This window comes from Carex rostrata, chromosome 31, assembly GCF_964058835.1.
Source record: "Carex rostrata chromosome 31, lpCarRost1.2, whole genome shotgun sequence".
NCBI classification, from domain to species: domain Eukaryota; kingdom Viridiplantae; phylum Streptophyta; class Magnoliopsida; order Poales; family Cyperaceae; genus Carex; species Carex rostrata.
Window position 1 is genome coordinate 3,808,115 of NC_135948.1, and position 27,546 is coordinate 3,835,660.

The window sequence follows — 27,546 nt, forward strand, 5'->3', positions numbered from 1 at the left end:
AAGCAACCTACTTATCTCAAGCAAATCAGTTGATAACTACCTCTCTCTCCTCTCCCCTTCAACTTAAATCCAGCTCTTTGCTTAACTATTTTTCATAAAGAAAATATAGAATTTAATACAGAGGTGTGCTAGATACGGTCGTTTCAACTTTCAAGGTCCTTTTTTTTGGAATATGTCATTCTAGCTAAGATTTGATGAGAAGGACATCACCTTATGATTTGTGAATCTTTTCAAGAGCTTCTATGCTAAGCTAGACTGGTGTAATTGCACCGAAATAAATGAAGTGAAAATGAAGTTGCAATCTAAATCATAGATTTGATTAAAGAAATTAAAAAAAAAAAAAAAAAAGTCTGTACAATAGCATTTTGTCAAATCTACACACTGATCTTCTTGACCATGCATACAGCTAATCATGCTTTACATAATCAAGTCAATTTATATACATATACAATCGATAAAATCTACAGCAATAAAACCTAAACATTCACAAGCCTTCACCAATTTCTCTCCTAGGTGTCATTCACATTCACATAATTAGTGACCTTGAGGCGAATATAAATTAACCTAAATCCTAGCAAATTAAATTATCAATTTTCTGACATGAATTCAAATATCAAACATGAATCCGAATATCTATACAGTCAGTTCAATAGTTCCACATGTTTTCCAAATCAATTCCTGTATCAGCTGCTGCTGAAGAAGGCCCGTCATGATCATCATAGTGCCTCGATATAACTGATGATATCTCAGTGTTGTGATCAGTGCTCAATCCCGTGTCCTGTGAACGGGTAAAATTCGACAGCTGTTCCTTCTTGCATTGCAGATAATCCAAATTGTTAGTAGCTGGAGATGAAAAGAAGGGATCTGATGGAACCATGTTTATGGGGTAGAAGACAGGATTTTGGGTTAGGTCATTTTCATGTTGGTTATCCATGGAAAGCATGTTGGAGAAATAAGGAATGGAAGAAGATGTGGTAGGGATGTTCATGCCACTATGGTTAAAGCCTTGGTTTTGGTTTTGGCTAAATAAGGTATGATCTATCAAAGGTGGCAATGTGGTTGAGTCCAAGAAAAATTCATCTCCAATTGAATCCATCCTTTCTAAGCTAGTAGGTATTGGCCCCTTTTTTAGTCCGGAGCTCTTGTGGAAAATCCTACAGACGACCCATTCATCCTGCATGTGCATATTTTGAAAAGAATCTATTTTAAGTTTTAAATCTCTTTCTTTTGCAATACTAAAAATTATAAGTAGTGAAGGGTATATATTCAGATATAAAATTAGTAAAAGGGACGTGTGTATTAGTTAATGATTGACTTGACTGTGATATAAATGTGGGGACTAGTCTTCTGATATATTTACCTACTAAAATTGAAGAAAAAAATAGTTAAAATTATTGAAAATAAACTGAAATTAATTACCTTTGTGGATCTATGGAGATTGGGGTGTGGTAGTTTGCCTTCAAGTCTATATTCATGCATGACCCAATTGCTTTTGACACCTTTAGGAGCCCTTCCCTTGTAGAAAACTAGGGTTTTTTTCATGCCAACAAGAACCCCTCTACCCCTAAAGATCTCCTTGTCTTTGCCAGTTGCCTTCCAATAGCCAGCTTCGGTCGCTCGGTTGGTACGCATGCCGGTCGGATATTTCCTATCTCTCTGGCAAAAGAAGTACCACTCTTTTTCCCCCATCTTTGCTTTACCTATACAAAAAAAAAAAAAAAAAAAGGTACTTTTGTTATATATAGTTGATTCGATAAGATTAAGTACGTTACATAAGATAAGATTCCTATGGATTGATTTGTGTGTTACTCTTAAAGTAGATCAAAAGTGCTAAGTTAATATATATAAATCCACTTGTTTTTAGTACTCGTATGTTAAAATACTCATGGAAAATCAGAGACAAAGAAAGGGCTCTAGCATGGTAAGAAATATATATATATAACATTTAGCATATGAATCAAAGGTTATTCAAACAAAAAATAAATGAAAACAGGAAAGCTTTTTGAAATTCATTCAGTTAAATTAAACTAAAATATGAAAGGAAATTGAGTCTTACTAGGAAGGTCCCATGGTTCACACTTGTTGAGATCCACCTCCCCTATAGCTATTGCATTGAAGGCATGATCAAGAACCTTTTGAGATAGATAATTTGTTATGATCTCCCCATCTGTTGGATGAAACCTAAATCCAGGAGGCAACTCCAAGCTCTCACCTCCTTGGTTTTGATCAATACAAGTATCACCCATATTTGAATTGTTTTTGATTTAGAGAGAGAGGTGTGTGTTTACACGAAGCGTTTTTAAGAAAGAAGGGAAGAGAGGAGATGAGGTGCTTTATATAGAGATATATCAGAGGTGGTTTTCTCAATGAATTAAGTTGCGTATATCCCAAGGCACTTCTAGGGGAAGCCTCAGAGGGGAATAGGGGATTTGAAATTATTTATGCGACGTGGTTATTGTTTTTATTGTTAAATTCATTCCCATTAACTATTTGTTAAATTGAAATATTTGTCCTGTTCTTATCTACGTTTAGGTCTGATCTAAAATTATTTCAGTAAAATTCCTCCAGAATCTTGTTCTTCTATGGTCGATTTAATTAACAGAGAATTCCAAGATGATATTTGTCATTCAGAAACATGTTTAAATATGATCTAGAATTTAAACAAAATATGTAAATATGTTGATAACTAAGTTATTTGACAATCATGATAATCATGTATTTATCCGAGTAAAAAAATAATTAAATACTATCTAGAATTTACATAAGTTGTGTATAAAATTTAGTGAAAATTATTTTTTCATTCGTTGAGTGATTTAAAATTGGACGGTGTTGTAAAAAAAAAAAAAATAGATGCACAATAAAAATTAATTATGCCGTAGATCTATTCTTGAAATTTTGCTGTACATTAGTAATAAATTTTGATCGATTAACATTTAATGTGTATAATTAATTTTTCATAAACCACAGTATGGGACAATCCGAATATTTTGTTTCCATGGAAATTTTATGGAAAGAATTGTAGAGGATAGATACTCAGGTAACGCGTGTATTCCTCTATCCCTTTCCTTGGATACTGTATGTTAATATGTTATGGTGCTAGATGTAAGTTTCTTGGTATATACTAATTTCTCCTTTTTGATAGACATTTTGAAAAGAGGGCTTCTGGAATTGTTCTTTATTCTGAAGACAGGTTATTGGTTGCCAGGAGCACCTACAGCTGTTACCGGGTCGCCTGTGATCGGATTCTACGGGATTTTGCGGGTACGGGTCCTTTTGGTTGATCTGTGGAAACTAAAAATTCAACTGTAAAAAAGTATATTACTGATATTTAGTATTATGATGTACTGTGAATTTCTATGAGAAAAATAAATCTGTAATTATAATGCCATTTTTTTACTTTTTTATTTTTTTTTCATAGAAAATTCCCATTATTTTATCTTAATTAATTTCATAATATTTCAGCAGTATTGATAAGAAACGGCACAATTAAATAAAACTAAATTTGTATAAAAACGCCATTCATAGATTTGAAAACACAAATACTGTGGTGATTTTATTATATCTAGTTAGAAGTTCCAATTGATCTATTTTTCAATACAGAGGCGGATGCTCATGTATCATATGGGGATCAATTATATGACCTCAATTTATACTCAAATATTTTTTATTGATATATTATTTTTCTATATAATTTACAGTAAATATTATGGATGTAGAATTGACTCTTATATTCAGTATGAATATTTTATATGATTAATTTTCGTTTACATTTTACTCTTATACTTTGAAAGTTTGACTCTGTTCCTGAAATCACATTAATTTTACAGGATTGTAAACTGCAAAGCAAGACTTTTCTGGATACTTTTTATAGGGCCAATGCGATTTTTAAACAAGTAGCAATTAATATGTAGTTTTAAGAGGGATAACCAAAATAATTAAAAGCAGAGCATTTTTATTTTCCTTTTCATATTTCCTCTTCAGTGGGAGGCTGGATTTTAGAGCAGTTTAGAGGAAAAGAAATTCGGTGGAAGTAAGTTTTATATCTCTATGCATTATATGTTTTATCACTCCTTATCTTGGAAATTTCAATCCATTTTGGTTTTAAAAAAGAGCAATGAAACAAGCAGGAGAAAGAAAACTACTACTATGGGGACCTGAGTAATTAAGTATATAATAATTTATTTTATGAAGGAAAGAAAGAGCAAAAAAAATAATGAACAGAAGTTTAATTATTTGAATTCATTAATGGGAAAGACTGACCGATCTCTTTTCACAAAATACGTTTCACTGTTTATAAAAGGGAATCGAATTTCCTGTCATCTTGTGAGCATGAAATTCATATCTCTAAAGTCAGTGATATGTGGATCCGGAGTGGGTTTTGTGACAAAATTATATTCAATATTTAAATGTCAAAATCCATTCTGAATCCATGTATCAGTGACTTTAGATGCAGAAATTTTCTACCCACAGGGGGCAAGTAATCATGTTCCAATGAGAGCGAAAAAAATACATATTAGTACACATATAAGCACGTATCTGCCAACACATATGCATGTGTAGAGAGAGAGCGCTTTTTGTAAGAATTGCTGATTTTCAAATAAAGCAACTATTATAATTAAGGTTAAATTGGATGAATGCAAGGCATGTAGGTGATATTTGATGATTTACTTGGGTGCTAAATAAGTTAAATAAGTTGCGTCAAGATTATTATCTTAGCATGACATATATATATATAATAATAATAATTCAATATTAATTTAAATAGATAATAATGCAATGACAAATTGAACCACTAATTTTCATGTGTGAACGGACTTGAAATCATTAATTATTACATATGGACTTTTGATAGAATTGTTTTACATCATAAACAAAAGAATCTTCCTTTAATAATACATGTGAGATCTCGAAGTTTTGTTCATATCACTGAGGTTCAATTGAATATATTTTTTTATCCTCATGATTGCACACAGAAAAAACTGATAACTTGATATGGTCACGGCTGGCTTGGCTAACGAAGCTATGCAGCTCATTTCAATACAGTTCGCCAATACTATTATGCAGCCTAAGGGCTTCCAATCAAAACAAAAACAAAAACAAAAAAAGTTCGCCAATACTATTCTGACACCTCATTTGCAATTCTGGAATATTGACGCGAGAGCTTCCTTAATAAGCTGCTATGCTGATGCTGAGATTAATTAAAATGGACTGCTAAAATCGATTGCACATTTTGCATGTGTGTGATAATGGATTATTAGTGAGCAAGGTCATTGTCGATTTGGCTCTAATTTTGATCCGTATGGATTCATCACATGTGTGTGGACCGCAAATTATGTATTTGATTTGCACATGTAAACTTGAAATATGAATTTCAAATTCGAAAGAATATGTTTTATAACAAATTTAGTACAGTTAATATGTTGTGAGTTATTTTTGGACCTATATCATGTTCAAATAATCTAATTAAGATTAGAAATCTATGTTATTTTAATTAAAGGTCAAATATGTTCAAAGTTATTTGATTATGATTAATCGTATAAATTAGTTTGATTGAAGCCGATGCTTTTCATTTGTATTTTTATATTGTGAAAAATAAGATGTTCTTTATGCGGGCATGCATTTTATCAATGTAATAATGGTGTGCGCTCATCGGACATACAAAATATCGCCATGCAATTAATCACTATTCATCTAGTTAATCAGAGACAATTTTGTGTTTTATTAAAGCTATGTTCATATATTCATAATTTATTAAAAATTATTAATTTAACTATCAAACTTATTTTAACTTAGTTTCCTTGTTAATTAATAAGGTTTTATGAAATTATCGTTTAAAAATTATTTGGATAAGATAAGACATAAGACAAGACAAACTATAGTGTAAATGCAGAATAAAAAAGAATTATAAGATTGACTGATTAAAGAACTAGTATTTGAACTAGTGGCAAATATACATTTTCCTATGATGTGAGGACTAGTGGCAAATATACATTTTTCAATAAATAAAGAACTAGTATTTGAAATCCGAATGGAAAAAATTATTTGTTATAATAACAAGAGTTTGAAAATGATGATGGGTAGCTTGATCCCCAATCCTCTCATTGAAAAAATAAAAATGACCAACTAATTAGCTGTATAAATGAAAAACGTACGATTAATTGGACCATTTAAATGAAAATAGATAATTAATCGGACAAATTAGCCGATTAATTAGTCTCATCCACAAACAATCTTCCAACAGGTCTATTTGTAACAGTTTGATCACCGTCACCTATTAATCAATTGATTAATCGGACTAAACAACCGTTTTTTACAACACTGCATTTTTTTTTTAAACATTTTATCCGAATATTCTACAATTTTATTTAATATGGATCAGAATGTGTATCATGAAAAATTATATTAGATAGAACTCAGATATGCTTAATCCAATATGATTTGAATCCATGGACAACTCTTAGTTTTTTTTAGATTTTGGTTAGGTTTTTTTCCAAGCTATTTTTTCCTAATTTTCAAGTACAAAAATAGTCTATATTGCTTCTCAGTTTAAATAAATTATCTTATTAATATGCACAATGAGGTTCTTAGTCAAAATTTTAATACATGCATAGCAAAAAGTTGTTGGTTGACCAGATAGATTGATGTTCGCATTATGGTGATGTCAATTTTGGTTCAAAGGATGAATCTATAGTTCTATACTATAAAATTGGACGGGAAGTGATCTTTATTTTTTTTAAAATTATATCTGTTTGTGTAGTAATTTTTCCTTTTTAACACAAACTATAAATAATTTGAAAATTGGCCCATTGTATTAATAAAAAAATAATTATTGTGACCTTTATATTTTAAAAAATATATTAAAACTTATCATGAACCGTTATCTTCTAATAGTAGATTCAAACAAAGCTGTTGTGTGTATTATTGACATTTTCTGCCTCCATTTCTGATTCAGTTTGCATGTAGAATAGTCATAGTTTGAACCAAGTTATAATTTCTTTCTCCTGACTTTACCACCAATTTTATTTATTTATTTATAATTTATAAACATTGTAATTATTGGCTTTTGGCAATCTTAACCAAGTCAATCCAAATCAAAATGAGAATTAACCATAAATTATTAGAAAACATTATTATTTATCAATTTTAGAGAAAATAATAATTTGAATTTAAGGTAAAGTTGAATAAATACTCAAGTTGTTGTTTTATTTTTATTTTTAATACTCAGAGTTGCTAAGCCTTAATTAAAAAAAGAAAAAAACAGAGAAAAAAGGTGGCCAAGTCTAAGCGGCTAAAAATAACCCGGCTAAGGCGCTAAGCCATCAAAGCCGCCAGCTGTCATTCACACAAACTAAGCATATAAGTCCTAAACGTCTCTCTTTTCGCGGGACCCACATTCCTTCAGCCAATGATGCGCGTCTGCTACGTGTCGAAAGCTGGATGCCTCCGTTGAATTAGCTGCGATGGGGACCTGACTTGGCAACGTGGCAAAACTGGGACTGCCAACTCACCTTTTCTTTTGTATTTTTTTATTATTAATTAGTTCGTTGTTGCTTGCATGGACCGTGTATTCGACTAATTTGGCTTATCATCTCCTCCTCATTTGGATGATAATGAGCTGCATTAGGAAAATGGTTATGTACTTTTTTGTATTAGATAATAAATTATATTTGCACCCCAGTTTGTACCATACTCGGCGATTTCAACTAGAATACAATTTTAGAGGAAATCAGATATTTCCAGAAATGGATATTGATAAATAATTAATCACTTTTTGTTGTCTTGGGGTTGATTTCATGGGAGGTGGAAGGTTGGTCTCATACATCAATTTGATAATTCACTCTCAATCGTCTCATGAGAGCCAATCAATTTTATTATTCAAAATGTATGGAGATGTTTATTTTGAACTAATTAAAGAGTTAAAGCAAAATAAAAATTTGAATAATCTTATATAATACTAGATATCATACCCGTGTATTGCAACGGAAACATATTATAAAATGAAGAAGATCAAGAGTTTGATTACAATTTGAATTTTAAACTTTGATGCAAGTATAGAGATTTGATAAGAAAAAAAATAATAATAAATGACTTGTAGAAATATATACATCCCATAGAAAAGGACAAAATATTTAGTGCAAGTGAATTCGTATTAATATATTAGTTGTTTCATTTTGTGGCACTAATTTTAGTTAATATTACTAAAATCCCTCCTCAATATATGTTCTCCATATAATTAACAATTAAAACTAAGAACGAACCTGAACATAATAATAAAAAATATATATTTTATCGTATCAAAATTGAAGAAGTAAAATTATAAAAAGATTTACTATAGCTTAAATTGACTAATGTATTAAATTTGGAGATATCAAATAATTTGATAAAAATATCAAATAATGATAAAATATTTTTAAAAGATGTCAGCATTTGATATTCTCAAAAATATATTAATCATCCATCATGATTCTAAAAAAAAGGAAATAAGGAATGGAAAATAGCTGAAGAGATGAAATAAGGAAATTAATAAATTGATTTTCTCTCCAATTTTGTTCTCTATTCAATTTTAATTGTAACATATCGTGTGGCAGTATGTGTGGCGAGTATGTTTCTAACTAAATTTAGACTTCTACACGTAAAAAGATGCATTTAATCAAAAGAAGACATTATTTAATTGGATGACTGATATTAAATCCAAAATTTCATCTTTCAATTATAGTCATTGACAGATCATGACATCTAGGTGCATACTATAGGAATGGAGATTATTTTTTTTCTTTTTCTTTTTTATTACTTTCAATGAAACTCCATGGTAGGTAATTGACATGTTGGGATATTTAGTTATATTGTAAGGACTTACCGGTAAATGTATACATCAGCTTTTTTCATTACTGAAAAAAAATTATTTTATGTAATACTATCTCTGCAATAACATATGGTCTATATATCAACGAAATTATTTTATTTGAAAGAGTTGTTAGGAAAATATGATATGGTCTTAAAGAATTTGATTGCTGAACAGGTTTATACTTGTATTGAACTTCTAATTAACTAGCTGGAGAATATTTGTATTAAAAAAATAAAATGCGAAGGAGTTGTATTTGAGTAATATCTAACAAAGGTTAGGGGCAAGCAAATTACATTAACATCACTTCAATTTATTCTCTCATCCTAAAATATCAACATCCCAACAACTCAAATGAATTTTTAAATAACTGTTAATCACTTTTTAAAAATTAAAGATTCTAAACTCTCAAATCTCTAAAATTAATTTTAGAGTTTCTATTAAGCTACGTCAGCAGTAAATTAAAAATGATAAATAATTTGAACTAATCATTTGACTAGTGTATAATTTATAAATATTTTTTTAATAAGAATTTTTTCTATATAATTTCTAAATAAGAAATAACTCTTCCACATTGCTAAAATTGAATTTGAAATTGCCACATCAAATTAGAAACTCTAATAATACCAACTAGAGATGTAGATGCTCTAAAAATACATAAACAATCACTATTCAACCAATAAAATAAGGTCTAGTTACATGACCAAAATATAGTGCCCGTGTAGCAACTATTTACAAAATTTATACTCATCTCATACTCATACTCCAAAAAGAAATAATGCCAAATTGAAATTTATAAACTATTTATATATTGAAGTCTTGGTACATGCAACTGGAGACATGAGTGGGGAAAACATGGATTTGATCTCGCTGATGAAACCTTGTGATTCCAATGATTCAATTAGCAGTTTCCAAATAAAGTATTATTAATCAGTCTTAATTTATAATTATCTTTTGATTTAGTAACAAAGACAATACTCTTTGTGTAGGAGGTCATATACTCGTATGTTTGAAATCCGAAAAAGATAATCATTTGTGGATATTAAATAGTTTGGTGGTTTAACCTTCAACCTTTACTTAAAATAAAATTCACAATTTAGTTATATAAATTAGTGTAGCAGCTAATTAAACTGATTAAGTTAGTCTTAAAGATAATATTTTGTTCTTCTATATTATTCCTTTTTTTTTTTATGAAATAAGGATGCTTAGGCACTTTGTTTTCTACACTCAAACTCAAGCGACATCCATCACTGACTATATATATATATATATATATATATATATATATATATATATATATATATATATATATATATATATATGCTGCATGGGCTGCAAATGTCGTTATCTTCCCTTGTATTTGATTAATGGAGGTGAATAATTAGATTATTTTTTTCAGGAAAAATAAGGAAATTGAAGAAAATATAAGTTCTTCTTGAAAAAGATTTGCACTCCCTTGTTGTTGTTATTATTATTATTATTATTATTATTATTATTATTATTATTATTATTATTATTATTATTATTATTATTATTATTATTATTATTATTATTATTATTATTATTATTATTATTATTATTATTATTATTATTATTATTATTATTATTATTATTATTATTATTATTATTATTATTATTATTATTATTATATATTTTGCTTATTGCTATACCAAATCAATTCGTGCGTATAATTGTACCTTTGCCTGATTTGTAACTTATCGTGGGTGCACTTGCTTAATTAAACAAAGCACATTAGATTATTAGTTACAAGTTTGACGCACATTCCCCAGTCTACTTTCCGTTGATAATTAAATAATGGAATAAAATTGACTAGAAATAAAATTTTACATATCAAATTGTTTGGTGATTGTTTGAGACTAAAGGCTTGGTTGTTACGTTGTTGTAAATTGTTTGGTGATTTTGATCGGATGGACATAAGGGTTAATGAAAATATTGAAGATGCAAAAGATCCTACTGCTGCCGTTTAATTAAGTATAGGATTTAATTAAGAAGATTTGGAGAATATCAAGAAGATACAAGAAAATATTTGATATCTTTACTTGTAAGTACTTTTTCTATTGTTATTATTACTTTCCTTTTTTTTGTAAAAATAGTAATATTGTAATATCGTTTTTAAGGAAGATGATATCTCACATTATTTCGATAATATTATGTGATATTAAGATACATCGAATTTAGACAGTACTAGTCTATATATAAAGAGGACTTGCCCTCTTGTAATTCATAACAGTTTTGAGTTTAAGAACATCCACTTAGTAAAATTAAGAAGACATTTAAAATAATGTCAAGCACTAAACAGAAATTAAGTTTATTTTAATTTTTAAACTTCTATACTCGTTGTAAATAAGTTAAAGAGAGAACAAAAGTTAATAAAAAGAATCAATAAAAATAGTTAAAAAGCGATTTTCTAAATTAAAAATTATATTACAACCAAAAATTATAATGGGTCGTGCATATTTTACAAATAGAAAAAGAAATCTCAATGCATGCAAATGCTCTTAGCACTTTTACTCCACTGATTATTGTAGCCTTTTTTTTCTAAGAGTCTGCTCGACAAGTGTGGAAAAGATAAATAGATTGAAATAGATGCTCTATTCCCGTTGAACTAGGAAAAAAAATTCAATGAAATTATGGAAATGGAAAAATGAAATTGAGCTTAAACTTTTGCAGTCAAATCTATGATTTTTGCACCTTAGTCCCTCCTCTATTTCTCTATGACTTAATTATTAGGGAGGTCAAACAATTACGTTGCACTTACACCATGGGGAAGAAGAAACAGTTCCCCACCTTAATCTTAAGGACCATCCTATGTCAAAGAGATTCAAAACATAAACCATAAGTGCGGAACATAATACCTGATTCGATAGATGTTTTCATATAATAACTCAATCCTTTGAGAGATCGCCAATCGTCTCCGTGAGCGCGAGACTAGACTCTAATGGCAAGAAGCCCTTCTTGTCGTTTTGTCGTATGATCGGAGGAATAGATCTTCTAAGACAGCAAGACTTGGCCCTTGAGATATCATCTCCAATTTCCTTAATAGATCTTTCATCTTTATTCTTTAATGGTGGAAGAAAAAGAGAAGACAAACACAGATCTATATTTTATATAGAGAATAACTTCTTTCACAATCTATGTTTTTTGTTATATCTTGTGTTATGGAACCAATTCTTATATAGGTTAATTCTAAATCTGACGCACCAGATTTAGATCTCATTTTAGACATTCATTTCTAATTAGACATGAAAAATTATTAGACATTTTCATTTTAGATGTCCATATTCAATTAGACATCTAAAATTAAACATAATTGCAAATTTCACAATCAGTCTATCAATGAATGTGAATTTTACCTGAATTATTTATGAACCATACCCTAATCAATATATATATTGGCAAATATCTTTAATCTATATTAGATCACTTTAGTTAGATAATCATACATGACAGTATACAACTCATAATTATATTACATATGTGCTTAACGTTGAATATATGATCAAACATTAATTCTCTATTGCATAGAGACAGTGAAATAGAAGAATTGACCTTTTTTTTTTAAAAGATTTTAAATTGGCTCATTTATCAATATTTTTCCACTGTCAATCTAATACGACCGAAATAAAGAGTAAGGCTTGGGTGCTATGGATAGCATAGAGGGCTACGGTGCTACAGCTTAATATTCGAGTTTTCAAAATTCTAACAGTCGATCCGAACCATTCATATTGTTCTCCATATTAATATTTGTTTGGAGACCAAATTTTACATTTTTTGGAAATTTTTTACTATTTTTTTAGATAGGTAGAAAATCAAATAACTGAATGGTGCATAATTTTTTAGATCAAGTGATTTTCTAACAAGCTAAAAAAATAGTAAAAATTTTTCAAAAAATATAAAATTTGGTCTCCAAACACATATTAATATGGAGAACAAGATAAACGGTTCGGATTGACCGTTAGAATTTTGAAAACTCAAATATTGAGCTGTAGCACCGTAGCTCTCTATGCTATCCATAGCACCCAAGCCTTATTCTGAAATAAAATAAAATAGTACAAAATATAAATCTATTTCAAATTCCATATTTCTTCTATTCTTTCACTATTCCACATGATGCCGAACCAACTCCTAAAATATCCCGTCTGTCTCATTTGGAACCCGTTTGTCAGTAATTCTAGGAACAAATTTAAGTACAGAGAGTCAGAGACCATAATAAACAAATAGATCTCAACTAAGTTTTATTTTCTACAACTTGTAAACCTCTCTGCAAAAGATGACTTTAATGATTGGACGATATTTTTATTACTACAAGATAAATGATCATATTATAACATTTGTAGTTAATCTTTGACACGCAATTGTTTACCAAATTTTTATTTTATTTCCAGATATGGTGAGTTTAGGCAGAATAGGGATGAGGTTAAATTGACACAAGCCTAAGGGGACCATTTAAGATAATATATAAAAATATTAAAGAGAGTCAAAGTAAAAAAAAGAAGAGTTAGTTGGGTTAAAAGGCTATAAATTTTAAACTTGTTAGTGAAAGAAGTTCAAAGGGTTGTGTACAAACTAGTCTTGTATAAGTAAAAGTTGATCATCTGAATCATGTCTATTTTATATATAACAGATATAATTCTTGACTGGAAGACTGAAAAGAGTTAAAGACTTAAGAGAAAAGGACAAAAAGATAAAAAGATAAAAAGATAAAAAATAAAATGGAATTATTTAGCTTACTACGTGGCCGGAAAGTTTCTTGACCAAGAGCACAGAGATGAGTCAAAAAATTCAATGAGAAGCACCAATAATAAACAAAAAGTCTATGTATAGCTACATGTGATCATAATAATTTGCACTTACTATTTAAAATACTTCTTGAAGTAAATTTCGTCATAGGTCACTAAATTTTGTTATTTGTTACGAATTGGTCACTCAAATTTAATTTGTCCATTTTAAGTCACTCAACTTTGTTATTTGTCCCAATCAAGTCTCTCTATACTTTTCCATCCAAAATACTAACGGAATATGCTCATTCCGTTAGTATTTTGGATGAAATATGCTCATTATATTAATATTTTGGATGGAATGAGTATATTCCGTTAATATTTTGGACAGGATAGGAATATTCCGTTAAAATTTTGGATGAAAAAATATAGAGTAACTTGATTGAGACAAATAACAAAGTTGGGTGACTAAAAAGAAACAAATCAAACTTTAGTGACTAATTCGTGACAAACAACAAAGTTTAGTGACCTCTAGCGAAATTTACCCTACTTCTTGCGTATATCTAATTTTAATGGTACATTTATCTGATATATTTAAAAAAATTATTTGTTTTTTCAATTATCTATATCTGACATGTATCATATTTAAAGTAAATTTAAAATCTGACTGCTCATTAATTAAAAAAAGAATCACCAAAAGTTCGCTTTGAATTTTTTCTAATTGTTTAATGGTCAAAATAAACACGTCTAAATTTTTAGTTTTCTAATTGAGTAATAATTATCAAATAAATATTATCCAAAAGTTGGATTAAAGAAGCGATTTATTGATATCCCCCATTCCTCTTCTCGAGGAGGGTTCAAATGCACCCAAATGCACTCTATTTTTTAAAAAAAAAATTCTCCGTTTTCAAAGTCCGAATAGTCAATCCGAACCGTTAGATGCGATCTATATATTAAGATGTGCTTGGAGACCAAATTTTACATTTTTTAAAATTTTTTTACTATTTATTAAGTTACTTTGAAAATCGCTGATTTTACATTTTCTGGACCATTGGATCAGCGATTTTTCAAAGTGGCTTAATAAATAGTAAAAAAATTTCAAAAAATGTAAAATTTGGTCTCCAAGCACATCTTAATATATAGATCGCATTTAACGGTTCGGATTGACTATTCGGACTTTGAAAATGGAGAAAAAGGATAGGGTGCATTTGGGTGCACAAAAATTTGAGTGCATTTGAACCCTCCTCTTCTCTTTATATGCACTTAGTATTTGTATATATTATTTTTTTTCACCGGCGATTTTTGCACAGTACAAATTAAATCCTAGTTTAAATTATAAGTGCATGCATTTCTAACGAGAAAATAAAAAAAATGCAACCTATCATTTGAGCTCCTTTGACATGACAAAACCTATGATTTTAGAAAAGAACAAGAAAGCTTCATTTATCTACCTCCTTTGTCTTGACTATCATGTCAAATCAAATATATAGTTGTTTACATGGTATCATACCTTTCCCCAGTTAGCGCTACATGTGAACTATAATGTTAGTGCCCAACATGTCGCCGATTAGCAGTTCAACTGCTCTATCTTTCATGTCTGACTATGACTACCTATACAAATTTGTCAATTTAATGATGAAATTAGAGAGCTTAAAGAAGCTAATTTAGAGTGTCGCATAAGACGGCATCAATAATTTAATATTCATCTTGCTAGAAGCTCCAGATATGTTTCCTGGGTAGGGAGTTAGGAGTAGGACAAAAAAAAATATATAAAATCGATTATTTCTGGGGTCCCATACAACTAAGTTGTTTTTCAATTTTTAAAGTCCAAAAAGTCAATTCAAACCGTTAGATGTTATCTTTATATTAAAATATGCTTGGAGACCAAATTTTATATTTTTCTGATTTTTTTTACTATTTATTAAGTTACTTTGAAAACCACTGATCCAACGGTGGCTTAACAAAACAGTGAAACCAGAAGTCATTGTTGGATCAGCGGTTTTCAAAGTGGCTTAATAAATAGTAAAAAAATTCAGAAAAATATAAAATTTGATCTCCAAGCATATTTTAATATAAAGATAACATCTAACGGTTTGAATTGACTTTTTGGACTTTAAAAATTGAAAAACAACTTAGTTGTACGGGATCTTAGGAGCAATCGATTTGATATTAGCCAACCTATATATATATATATATGAAAGAGGATTATCATCTTTCACCTGGCTCCATTTTAATCGAAAATTCGGGTTAGTTTAGAAACATCTTTTGTAAATTGATCAATCAACAAATGGAAGGATAATATGTCTAGCTGTTATCAACGATTATACTTATTTCTTTTTTTTACAAAGAGACAATTACAGCAAAATTAAAAGGAAAGTTTTGCAATGCATAAAAAGTTCAAAATTCGTTGCTGCTTTAGGTTCTTTACCAAAAATCTACAACACAAAATTTGCATAATGTAACATTAATCGAACGGAAGTGCTTGCAAAAGTAAATGGGCCTAGTAGGTTGGCCCATAACACGTCTTCCGATTAGACTAGGCGACCTAATTTGAAATGGATTTGTAGTTAGCTCTAACTTCATGATAAATTATGGGCCTCAAATTCTTGCGGGCTCCATGGCGAGCGGATCAACATGCGGGATTTTTGTAGGAGGTAAACATTTTCACCTTTGCTGACAACGCTATTGCAGTATCAAATCTTCTGTTATTAAATTTGAGACTTAAATCATTTAATAGTCATTGCATTTGGAGGATAAAATAAAAAAGTAGTACATAAATATAATATTTCATGATACAGTTCAATTTAGGAGGATCAAGTTCTTGTTTTCGGTGAATAATTTCGGAGGATGAAGTTCTGGTATCTATCACCCTTTTCCATTTTATTGCAATTATTTTTATCAATTTCAGGGGTTTAATGGAAGCTTTTATACTTTGTTCTCGTTATTGATCGAATGAAAGCAACTCTAATAAGTACTTGTAAAAACCGACTAGTTACATTTCTAATGCTTTTTGTTATATCCAAAGAGCTACACAGCCACTTTATGATCATAATTTTAATCATGTAGAGAGTAACTCAGTATATCAGTCATTTGTTAATACTAGACATGCCTGTATTACTATGTAAAGGTAGAATTGAAACCTTATTGATTGTTTATTTGATTTTTTCCCCATGTCCTTATAACTCTCGAAGCCATTAAGAGAAATTTCTGGAATTGCCACTGCAGAAAAGGATTTAATATCGGCTGCTTACATGCAATCTGATTTACTATCGGCTGAACTTCCCTCCTGCTTCAGGCTCTGGATTATCGGGCACTCGTGCAGAGACGCAATATGCATGTCATTTCTTGACACAATGCATTTGGATTTGGTGACGGACAGTGAATCTGACCCTGCCAATGTCAACCAGACAACCACGTCATTTTGTCCTTGCCAGTCTGTTACAGAGCTTAATAATGCCGGAAAGCATGATATGAATCTACTTTTGTTTCTTGTCATTTGTTATTGATCAAAGTAACTTAACATTTGGTTTGCATATGACACAATATATACCATTTTGAACTTAAGAAATTAAATAGTGGACTGCTGTCCTTGGAGCCACAGGTTCGCTGGCTCTGTGCTATTGATCACTATATGTATATATATTCTGTCTCTTTTGAGATCCTTCTTGCGGGCTTGTAGATTTAATTATGCACAAATGTTTCAGTTCTACCTCTTGTTCTTCAACACCTTTAGGAGGAACAAAATTACATGTCACATGTTTACTTGTAGATGCAATTTTATATGTTCATTAACTTGGGGTTTGTATCTGTAACTGAAGAGTTTTTGAAAGGGAATGCTGATTCGGTAAGAGAATTTTGACTTAGCATTTCTTAAAAATTATTGTCAAACTTGGGACAAGTGTAAGTTTTGTTAACTACCATCTTGTTCCTGTAATTGGTTGCTGTACACTTGGTTGATTCAAAGCATTAGCAAAAAATCCTAGCCAGTAGAGGGTTCTGGGTCATAATCCGGAAAGATAGCTCACATTATTGGATCTGACGCGTATGATATTAAAATTTGGCACATGGAATTTTTCTGCTAAGTCAGACAAATCTTACCATGTCAGAGCAGAGTACTGGCACCAAATCTGAGGTCAAACTTGAAGCCATGCTTGAGACAGATGCCTGGCCCCAGTGCCAAGCTGACCCAAGATCTAATAATAGAGTCCCAAGCTAAACTTGCGCCTGAATAGTTAGAGGAATCCTTAATAAAGTTTTACCCAAGCACTTTTATGATTTCCAATTCTTATCTGACCCAGAAACTGATTCCGAAGAGGAATCATAAAGCCTCTCTCCCATTTGATATGCACATGTCGGACATTGTGAGGACTACGTTACTCCGGTTTCATTCTGAGTTTATATGTTCACAAACAGATCCAGATCTAGGATTTTTGTTAGGGGACAAGAAAATAGCTAATTAAGTTCAAACCCATTATCTTAATCGGATACTAGATAAAAACAATACTCTAATTTCTAATTTCTAATTTCCAATGCTATTTCTAAAATGGAGTCCTATTTAGCTTGGTATTTTATAGGATGTAGTAGGTAGTGTGATATCTTAATTTTATTTCTCTTTTAGGCAGTTTAAGATTTGATGAACCAAATTTTGTTTGACTGGTAAAACATTTGTTGCTGGCTCAGGTGTAAGTTAATGTTTCTACTGTGTGTTAATCATTTGCATAATTGTATGTGATGAAGTTGACTGAGTTTAACCTGGCAGCCACTGCCCGGCTTTTCAAAAAAAAAAAAAAAAAGAAGTTGACTGAGTTTAATTATCCCAAGTTATGTTTTCATTCAATTATATTTTTGTCGTAGTAAATTCACAATTCGGATGAAGATGATTTAAAATAATTGTGCCTGGCTGCTCTATTTCAATAGCATATTTTTTTGGAGTTACTTTAATTATTCTTTTATCAATGTTAGGCCGACTGGTAAAACCACCGTGGGTTTTGCACCCGTTCTTTCAATAATCAATACAAGTTGGTACACGTAGGGGTGGCAACGAACCGAACCGAACCGAACTTACCTTAGGTTTGAGTTTGGTTTGAATTAATTTCGAACCGAACCTGGTTTGATTCGTTTCGAACCGAACCTGGTTTGATTCGTTTCGAACCGAACCCATTTCGAATCGAATTAATTGCGAACTACACATTTTTCGAATCGAACCCGAATCGAATCACGAACTAAATTATTTTTTAGCAGTCCTAGTTATACCGGTAGTTTATACATTAATTTTTTCTTGCGGGACAATTTACATGACTTCCTTTTACCGGTATGAACTATGAAATGGGTGTTTTTAAGTTGAAAAATTGTTCATGAAAAAATACATCAGAAACAGCTTTTCTGGTATAAACTATGAGAGACGACCGAAGAGAGAGGAGAGACAGTCATCTAGGCCGGAGAGAGGAGTGACAGCCGGAGAGACAGCCAGTCGCCGAGAGCATCGGCTAGGTTTTAGAGCTAGAGGGAGATTGAGTTAGGGAGAAGTGGAGAGAGAACTAGGTTATTGTGATTTGAGAGTGAGGGAGTGTCGGCTAAGTTAAATTATGACTCTCTATCTTGGATTTTAATTTAATCAGATAAATGAACGGCCGATGTTATTATGAGATTCGAACCCATTTCGATCGAACCAGGCTAGGTTTGGGTTTGGTTTGAATTAATTCCGAACCGAACCTGGTTTGGTTCGTTTCAATTCGAACCCATTTCGAATTGAATTAAACTCGAATCAAACTCGAATCAAACCCGAATCGAATCACGAACCTCGAATTTTTTTGCCAGCCCTAGGTACACGGGTACATTATTATTTATTTCATTTGATAATTGGAGCTCTTTCCTAAAAGTAAAGTACAACTGCGTAAATTATCAGTGAAAATAACAGATGCACTTATTTATTAGAGCTTCTATCTTCGGAAGGGGTCTGAAAGTCAACATTTATGAACAACCAAATGAACACAATTAGTTTTATAAATGCAGATGAATGACTAATGTTTGATGTTTCCTACCAAACTAGAAAGCTAAGTTATGATCATTATTGAACATTAATTAGTCCTCTCATCGTTCCACGTGAACGTGTCAGAAGAATACGAAAATATCTCTTTCACAAAATTAAACCTGTATAGAATCGGTGACTCGGTGGTACTACCTTCTCTTTCTTTCCGAATTTTTATCCAAATATCTGCTTATTCTTTCGAAGGATTTTATGTCGACATACACAAATATCACGTTCCTCGAAGAGGGAATATGGCGGGCCCGCGAATTGCCAGCGTGGACCCCAGCACTACCAAAGCTCATCAACCAGCACAGGACGCGTGTCCTGACCTTTGGCTGTATTGAAAACAAGATCCCGGCCACTTTGTTCTGTGCTGCTTTATTAAAGCCGTAAACTATTCATTTGATGCCTCCATTTTAAGAATTCACATCCTCTCCAATACCTGATAAGGGAATCTTTTACGATTACTAGATATGAACCATTCTTTTTAACTTGGCACGAATCTCAAAGTTCAAAAATACTGCCCCTATTACGACCCGAATACCAAATCGGTTGAAATTTAATGTCAAACCGTAAAGTGAGAGTGATACTCTGCAATACCAGAGGGATACAGATTCCCATTTTAAGGGAGTTATGGAGTGCCCGAAACTAGGAAACACTTCCTAATTTAATTAGTGCCTTTAGGGGTGTCAATGACACCCGTTTACCCTACTCGTATCGTATTCGATAAGACGGATATGAGTAAGAATTTTTTTTTGTTAACTTATTAGATATGGCTATGGGTATGGATAATAATTTTTTTTCGTTAGATAAACGGATATGGGTAAAGGTTATTTCGTATCCGTTGGATAACGGACAATTATATAAAATAAATTATATTATAAGAAGAATATTATGCTAAACATCTTACTTTTCTATTTGAATGTTTTATTATTTAGTTAAGGAATTAAATTTGTTAAAAGAGATATTCGTGATTTTGATTTTTTTTGCTCAATAAAAAACTATTATTTAGAATTAATTGCATATTTATATTTTAATTTTATATTAATAATTGTTATTACATATGTATGACATGATAAGTTTTAATAGTTTATTTGAAAAATTAATAAAATTATTATATTTGTATTATTCGTTATTTGTCCACTACCGTTTTGTTACTCGCTAATTTTAACAGATATGGATAAAGTAGAATAAGGCAAATTCTTAACGGGCATTGGTAAAATATGAGTAAAATCAATTCTTAATGAGTATGAGTGTGAAAATGGTTCCATCCTATCCGTATCCATTGACACCTCTAAGTGCCTTCTCGCTTGGAGCCTAGTAATCTCTGGTAATTACATAAATTGTTGGTGGTTAGGTTTCCAATTTTTTAATCAACTAATCCTCCCCGATAAATCATAATAGACTAGTGATTACAAGCAAAATGGTGTAACCGCAATTCCACCCGGTTTTATTTATTAAATAATATTTGACTGGTAGCCGATAGTAATATCCTAGATAATAGAGTTCACAAAGGATACAAATCATCCTTCGAATACTCTCAATACGGATAAAAGTCTCTGATAAGGTAATGCTGCGCACGTATTTACAAAAAAACAAATTGACAACCAACAGAAGCGGAGCTAATACAAGCACATGCGAGCTAATACAAGCACTCGTTATAGCCCCCTAACCACAATAACATGGCCCAAATTATTCGCGAAACAGTAGTACTAAAAGCAAATCACAACAGCTGACCAGTCATAAGCATCAAGAACAGCTCCTGCAATCATAAACAATACTTTCAATATCATCGAATTTTCTCCTCAAGAAAAAAAATATCATTGAAGAACTAACCAATCACCGGTCACTACTGTTAAAATCCAATTCTAATTATTTTTCTTATTTTGTTTTCTGATGATTTGTGCTTTGTAAATGAAAGACCGTGCCCGGGACAGCAATCCAACAGTTTCGCTAGATTAAACCTTCATCATTGACTTAAAACTCTTATAACGGGTATAACAAAGTTTCATTCAATCATACCAAACACAATTTGCAATTTTTTTTTATTCAAAAAAATTGTGACTAATACTACACGAGCTCCATACGCCTGCATCTGACTTATAAAGTAGAGAACCAAAAGTTTGAATAAAACCATAAGAATTGATGACAATGAGGATGATGATAATTTGATAATGATGATATACTTGTAAAATAAAAAATTGGGATGATGATAAATAACAAATAAGTAAATAAATAAAGCAAGGTGCATACACCAAGGGACGATCTTCCAGCGCTGGTTGTCACCCTCGCACCACTCCCAGAGGACAACAGTGGTGCCATCACGGACACCACCATGGGCCTTGTCCCCATGAAATGCATCAAAGTTGAGGTATATATTGTTCACCATGCGAATGCACCTGAAGTTATTCCCCACGTCCCTGCTCTCAGTCCACAGTACCGATGAATCCAGTTTTTCTGGGTTATACTCCATCACTAGCACCTAATTAATTTAATTTAAGCAACAGACAGAGACATTCTTTAGCTGTTTCATGTAAGTATAACATAGATTGATCAAGTTGATTACAATGGATAAAGAGATTAAAAATCAGAAATTGGAGAAAAATAGCAAAACTTACAGGATGGGATTGGCCAAGGGAGTGCTTCAGAGCTTGTCGAGTTGCTTTGTTGACCAGAGCAAAGGCAGGATAACCTTCTTCATCCTTCACCTTTGTGCTATATCGCAGATCCTTGATCCATTGCTGGCATTAACAATTTAAAGTTGGTAAATTTTGAGATGTTATTGGATCCAATCAGAAGAAATAAAAAATATTGCAAAAAAAAAAAACATTTGAGCAACACAAAGGGGATCAAATATTCAGACAGCATATCACCCGGGACAACTAAAATAATATTAAGATAATCTTATCTCACAACGAATTACACATTCTTCGCGACTTAGATAAAAATTACACAACGAATCGACTACTGAAAAACAGAACGCTGGATCTGAAAAAAATAAAGAAAAAGAAAGAAACCAATAAATTAATTCTGAACCTGAGAAAGATCACTCTCATCAGTGGTGACGAGAAGCACGGTGTTATTACGGATCGCAAGGTTGACGCGCTCATTGCCTTTGCAGTAAATCCTGAAACTCGGTTGCCTCATCAGAGCTTCCATGGCATTGTTTCCACCATGACCGTGTGGTTCAGATTGGTGGCTCACGTGACTCACGTGCTGAACAGATGGGTAAGCCCCTTGACCATACCCATACTCCTGCCGTGGCGGCGGAGGATGGCCATAACCCTCACCTCCCTGGCCGTACTCCTGACGTGGCGGTGGAGGATGGCCGTAACCCTCACCTCCCTGGCCGTACTCCTGACGTGGCGGTGGAGGATGGCCGTATCCCTCCCCTTCGTGGCCGTACTCCTGCCGTGGCGGTGGAGGATGGCCGTATCCCTCCCCTCCGTGGCCGTACTCCTGCCGTGGAGGTGGAGGTGGAGGATTGCCGTAACCCCCCTCTCCGTAGCCGTACTCCTGCTGTGGCGGTGGGGGACGACTGTAACCCTCCCCACCGTACCCGTACGCCGGCTGAGGGGGACGCTCATCCTCATCACCTCTGCCGTGGTGGTGGTGGCGCTCGTGCGGATAATCCATGAGAATATGAGATAGAGAGATTCTTCGCTGGGGAAATCGAGATGATCCGAGAACTGAGTAAAAGAGGGAAAGTTGCGATTAAATAAATGTTGATCTGTATGATTTGGTCGGAGTGGTGGTCCCGCAAATTTATTCGAATATATAAATCACCTCCAGTTTCTAAAAGTTAATGACTCAAAATTTAAATTATAAATTTTAAAATAAAACCGTTAAATATAATCTATACTATTTTATCTATGTAATCAAAAAAATTTATCACATTTTAGTTTTCTTTTTATGTAAATCATTAAGTTAAAAAATCAACGTTTAGAAATTATCCACAATAGTATATTTTTATAAGCTCTTGATGACAACTAAAACAAAGTTGAAAAAACATAATTTTGTACACATGCATAAATAAAATGATGTAGATCATATCCAACGGTTTTATTTTGACTTTTAAGTTTTAAATTTTGAGTTATTAAAGTTTTTAAAAATGGAGGCATGATGGAGACACAAAAAATGGAGGCATTGGAATCCTCCTCTTTTTATTAATACCCTAAAAAAATAAAATATTACCAAATTTGCCCTCACATTGAAATTATTTTTAAAAATGTCCTGACCGCCCAAACGTGGGGCGGTCAACTTTTTCTACCAAACCCGTGTTGAGGCGGTCTTCTTCTTTTTATTTTATTTTTTTGACCAAACTGTCCAGCGTCGGGTCAGTCAGATACAGTAATTTTTTTTTAGAGATTTTAATATTTTCTTCTAAAAATAATAAATGAAGATTAATTGTTAATTTTTAATATATCCATTTTTAATAAAGATTATTTGTTAAATTTTGAGTTCACACATATTAGATCAACTATAAAAGAAAATGACTTAATATGGACGAGACAATAATAACAAAAGAATTCAATCTTAACAATAATAAATAAAATGTAACATATCAAAATATTTATTTGAATAAAAAAAAAAAATATATATATATATATATATATATATATATATATAAAAGTAGCTCTTTTGTCTCACCCCATAAGTCGCACCATATACAAAGGCATAGCCATAAATTAGAATATTAGAAGTCAAAACTAAAAATTAAACATTTTTTTTTTACTAATCTTATTTCTTATTTCTCATTTCTCATATCAATGAAGATAAGATTTTTAATTCATATACAAAGACATAGCATATATTCTCCGTTTATTTATATGAAAAGTAAATGGATTTTATTTTAAAGTAATTCATGGCATATTGTTTAGGAAGTGTTTATGACAAATCTTTTTATAAGTTCAGATTTTATTTATGGAAAAAATATTAATCGACCATGTTCAGAATTTAATAACCATTTGAACCATGGTCAATCGGAGCCTTTTTATATCAAAGAGTTCGATCACAGATACGCCAAAAAAAAATTAAAACAATTATTTTGTAGATCTAACTTTAAAAAAGTTTTGCATACAATTTTTTTTTTAATTTTAGAAACTAAAAATTATGAAATTAAAACAATTATTTTGTAGATCTAACTTTAAAAAAGTTTTGCATACAATTTTTTTTTTAATTTTAGAAACTAAAAATTATGAAATTAAAACAATTATTTTGTAGATCTAACTTTAAAAAAGTTTTGCATACAATTTTTTTTTAATTTTAGAAACTAAAAATTATGTTTGTTAGAGACAACACACGTTAAGACTGTACGGTCAAAAGTTGTTAACATTTATGTTAGGAGTTTGTTGGAGTATCTTGCAAGGCTATAAAGATTCTTCCATGTATATGCATGTAAACAGTGAGAAAATTAATACAAATAATTCTTTCATATACTATTTTCTTTACATTCAAGATGATATCAAATGTCTTATTTTTTTACATACACCATAAACAAAAAGCTAAAACTCCACAAAATTATAGATTTTCTTCCAATCCCAAATCTAATTCTTACCAGTACCTACTTTCTATACCTTTGATCTTATTTCACATACAATCTTTTTACTAATCTCATTTCTTATTTCTCTTACTAAAAAGTACTTTAAAATAAAGTCTCATTTCTCATTTTTAGATGAAAATATTAAGATTTAAAAAAAAAAAACTGTAACTTACCGCTCCGCCGTTGGATGGTTTGATATAAAAAAAATAATAACTATCTCAACGTGGGGCAGTTTGGTAGAAAAGCCTGACCGCCACACGTTTGGACAGTCAGGGTATTTTTAAAATTAATTTCAATGAGAGGGTAGATTTGATATTTTTTATTTTATAGGGTATTACTAAAAATCTCGGATAAACTTTGGACCAGAGAAATATGTAGAATATTTGAGGATTTTAATGAAGAGTACTGGACAACCTGTTTTTGTATTTATTAGAGATAGTAATATAAAATAAATAGCGAAACACGTTGTGACGTGCGGGGGTTGGTGGGCCCACTCGCATAAATAGATGCCCCTTTGTATTATACTGCATCATGTGTTGTGTTCTTCTATTAAGGCCCAAAATTGTTCGGATTAAATAAGGCTATTTCTTAATATCTTAGTAATTGTATCAAGGCCTTTGAATTGGGTCAGAAAATCTTGGATGGATATATTTGTATTGAATAATGAACCGGGTCATATTTCGGGTCTTTGCCCTTGACATAGTTAAAATTTTTAATTATGTTTGTATTGTGTCTAGGCCTAATAATAAAGCTTTATGTTTTGATGGGCTTAGGTTAATGCTAATCCAAGAATAGCACAAACTTGGAGTGCTATTTCATGTTTGTACATACCACACGAAGCGCTCTCTCTTTTGGGTTAGTGGCTATTTCAATAATCCAATAAAATGTTGGGTTAGCCATTGGGAGGTTAGCTCGGGTTAGTGGCTGGCAATTTTCACTAATCTCATGTTTAATCCAAACGCACAAATTAAGTCACGCTCATCTTGAACTTCTGTATGTTTCATTTCAGTGAGATAATTATTTTTCAATTATAGACAAAAAGTAGACAGAAAACTGAACGGACTTGGAGTGAGTTGATCATCATTGGAGACTTTGAATGTGTTGTACTTCAAACCTTGAAATGTGTACATGACTTGTACAAATTAAATATGGCCAATGGAAAGCGTATGTACAGATCCAATCAGGGTCGAATGAATCCGGTTCGTGATAACCTAATAGGATCAAAATAGGATTATTTGAAGTTCTCTACTATATATTCCTGCTATTCATGGGATGAATATTGTAGAATCAGCTCAATCGCGCTGGATCAGGATCAGGTGGTAGGTAGTTGTCAGTACTCGGTACCTGATATTGATTGAATAGACTGCTGATACAAATTAGCAAATATATGCTGATGTTGATTTCTGCTAAAATAAAAAAAGGGACAAGTGTATGTATCGCTTAATATTTTGTGTTTTAATTTAATGCAAAAATTATACCATCACTTGGGCTTCCTAGTAATAGGACATGATAAAAAAATTATAGATTTTCTTGACCTGATCACTTGCACGGGTGGCAAAATAATATTAAATTTAAACATCAACTTGTGCACCATATGACTCTCTCATTTGTTAAAAGAAAAGGAGAATATATAAATAAACAGCTGCTAATCACCTGGTCTTAGTAGTTAGTACAATTTAATAACTAATTGAGATCAGCACTAATTAATTATCAGTACGACCAATCCACATGTAGGTTGCTCTTCTATCCAGGTTGCGCTTTAATATTACATGTATTTGTTTTAAGCAACATACATGAATGACTTCCTTGCCTATTTCCTGCTTTTTCAAGTGATGTATATAGATGTTGTAGGTGACCAACCAAATACATAAATAATTTTAGTCAACCTCTAATATACTATTTATAAATATAAATGGTACTCATGAGTTGTAATTTATACTGCTATACTAATTATTCATGTTGCTTTGGATATATATAGTATGTAGTGTAGAACAGTAGGTAACAAATCTGGAATGTTATATTAAACCCAGTTTTTTTTTCATGATTTACCAGTACCAAACCTTTTAGTACCTGTAAATATAGATATAGCAACAGTGCTATGATGTATACAGTAATTTAAGCGGGTTAGACCAAAACGACCCAGTACCTTGCGAAATAAATTATTGACAACTAATTGTAAAACAGCAGCTAATAAATTCAATAAGATTGTGCTGTGATGCCAATGACTTGCTAACAGTGCCAAGGAATAGACCTTTAGGTTTCTTGTTGATTTTATAATTAATGATACTTCATAATACACATAAAGTAGGTATATGCCATAATCATCAAGCTGATGATTTTTCAATTTATTTGTTATCAAGTGTAAGTTGGGTGTGAACACCAGTTATGCACGAAT

At 31.4% G+C, this 27,546-nt stretch overlaps 2 protein-coding genes and 1 long non-coding RNA gene across 4 annotated transcripts; 1 reads left to right on the plus strand and 2 right to left on the minus strand.

Annotated features, from left to right (window-relative positions):
* Positions 1-407: 407 nt before the first annotated feature.
* Positions 408-2,386, minus strand: LOC144547315 (NAC domain-containing protein 100-like). The gene is made up of 3 exons (XM_078295929.1): positions 2,057-2,386; positions 1,420-1,700; positions 408-1,174 (listed from the first exon to the last, which is right to left on the minus strand). Exons 1-3 carry the CDS (start codon positions 2,244-2,246, stop codon positions 647-649), a joined length of 999 nt encoding a protein of 332 aa, XP_078152055.1. The 5' UTR covers positions 2,247-2,386; the 3' UTR covers positions 408-646.
* Positions 2,387-21,021: 18,635 nt separating this feature from the next.
* LOC144547316 (ricin B-like lectin R40G3) lies at positions 21,022-23,245 on the minus strand. Of its 2 annotated transcripts, XR_013509068.1 has the most exons (5): positions 22,646-23,245; positions 22,228-22,350; positions 21,863-22,091; positions 21,286-21,371; positions 21,022-21,231 (listed from the first exon to the last, which is right to left on the minus strand). XR_013509068.1 is itself a non-coding variant. In XM_078295930.1 (4 exons), coding segments are annotated over exons 1-4 (954 nt in total). In that variant the 3' UTR covers positions 21,022-21,369. The 2 variants fall into 2 exon arrangements, 1 of the variants encoding a protein (XP_078152056.1); XM_078295930.1 differs by having other exon boundaries at positions 21,022-21,371.
* LOC144547318 (uncharacterized) lies at positions 22,940-23,333 on the plus strand. Its single transcript, XR_013509069.1, has 2 exons — positions 22,940-23,028; positions 23,086-23,333. It is a non-coding gene; the product is annotated as an uncharacterized LOC144547318 (long non-coding RNA).
* Positions 23,334-27,546: the final 4,213 nt, after the last annotated feature.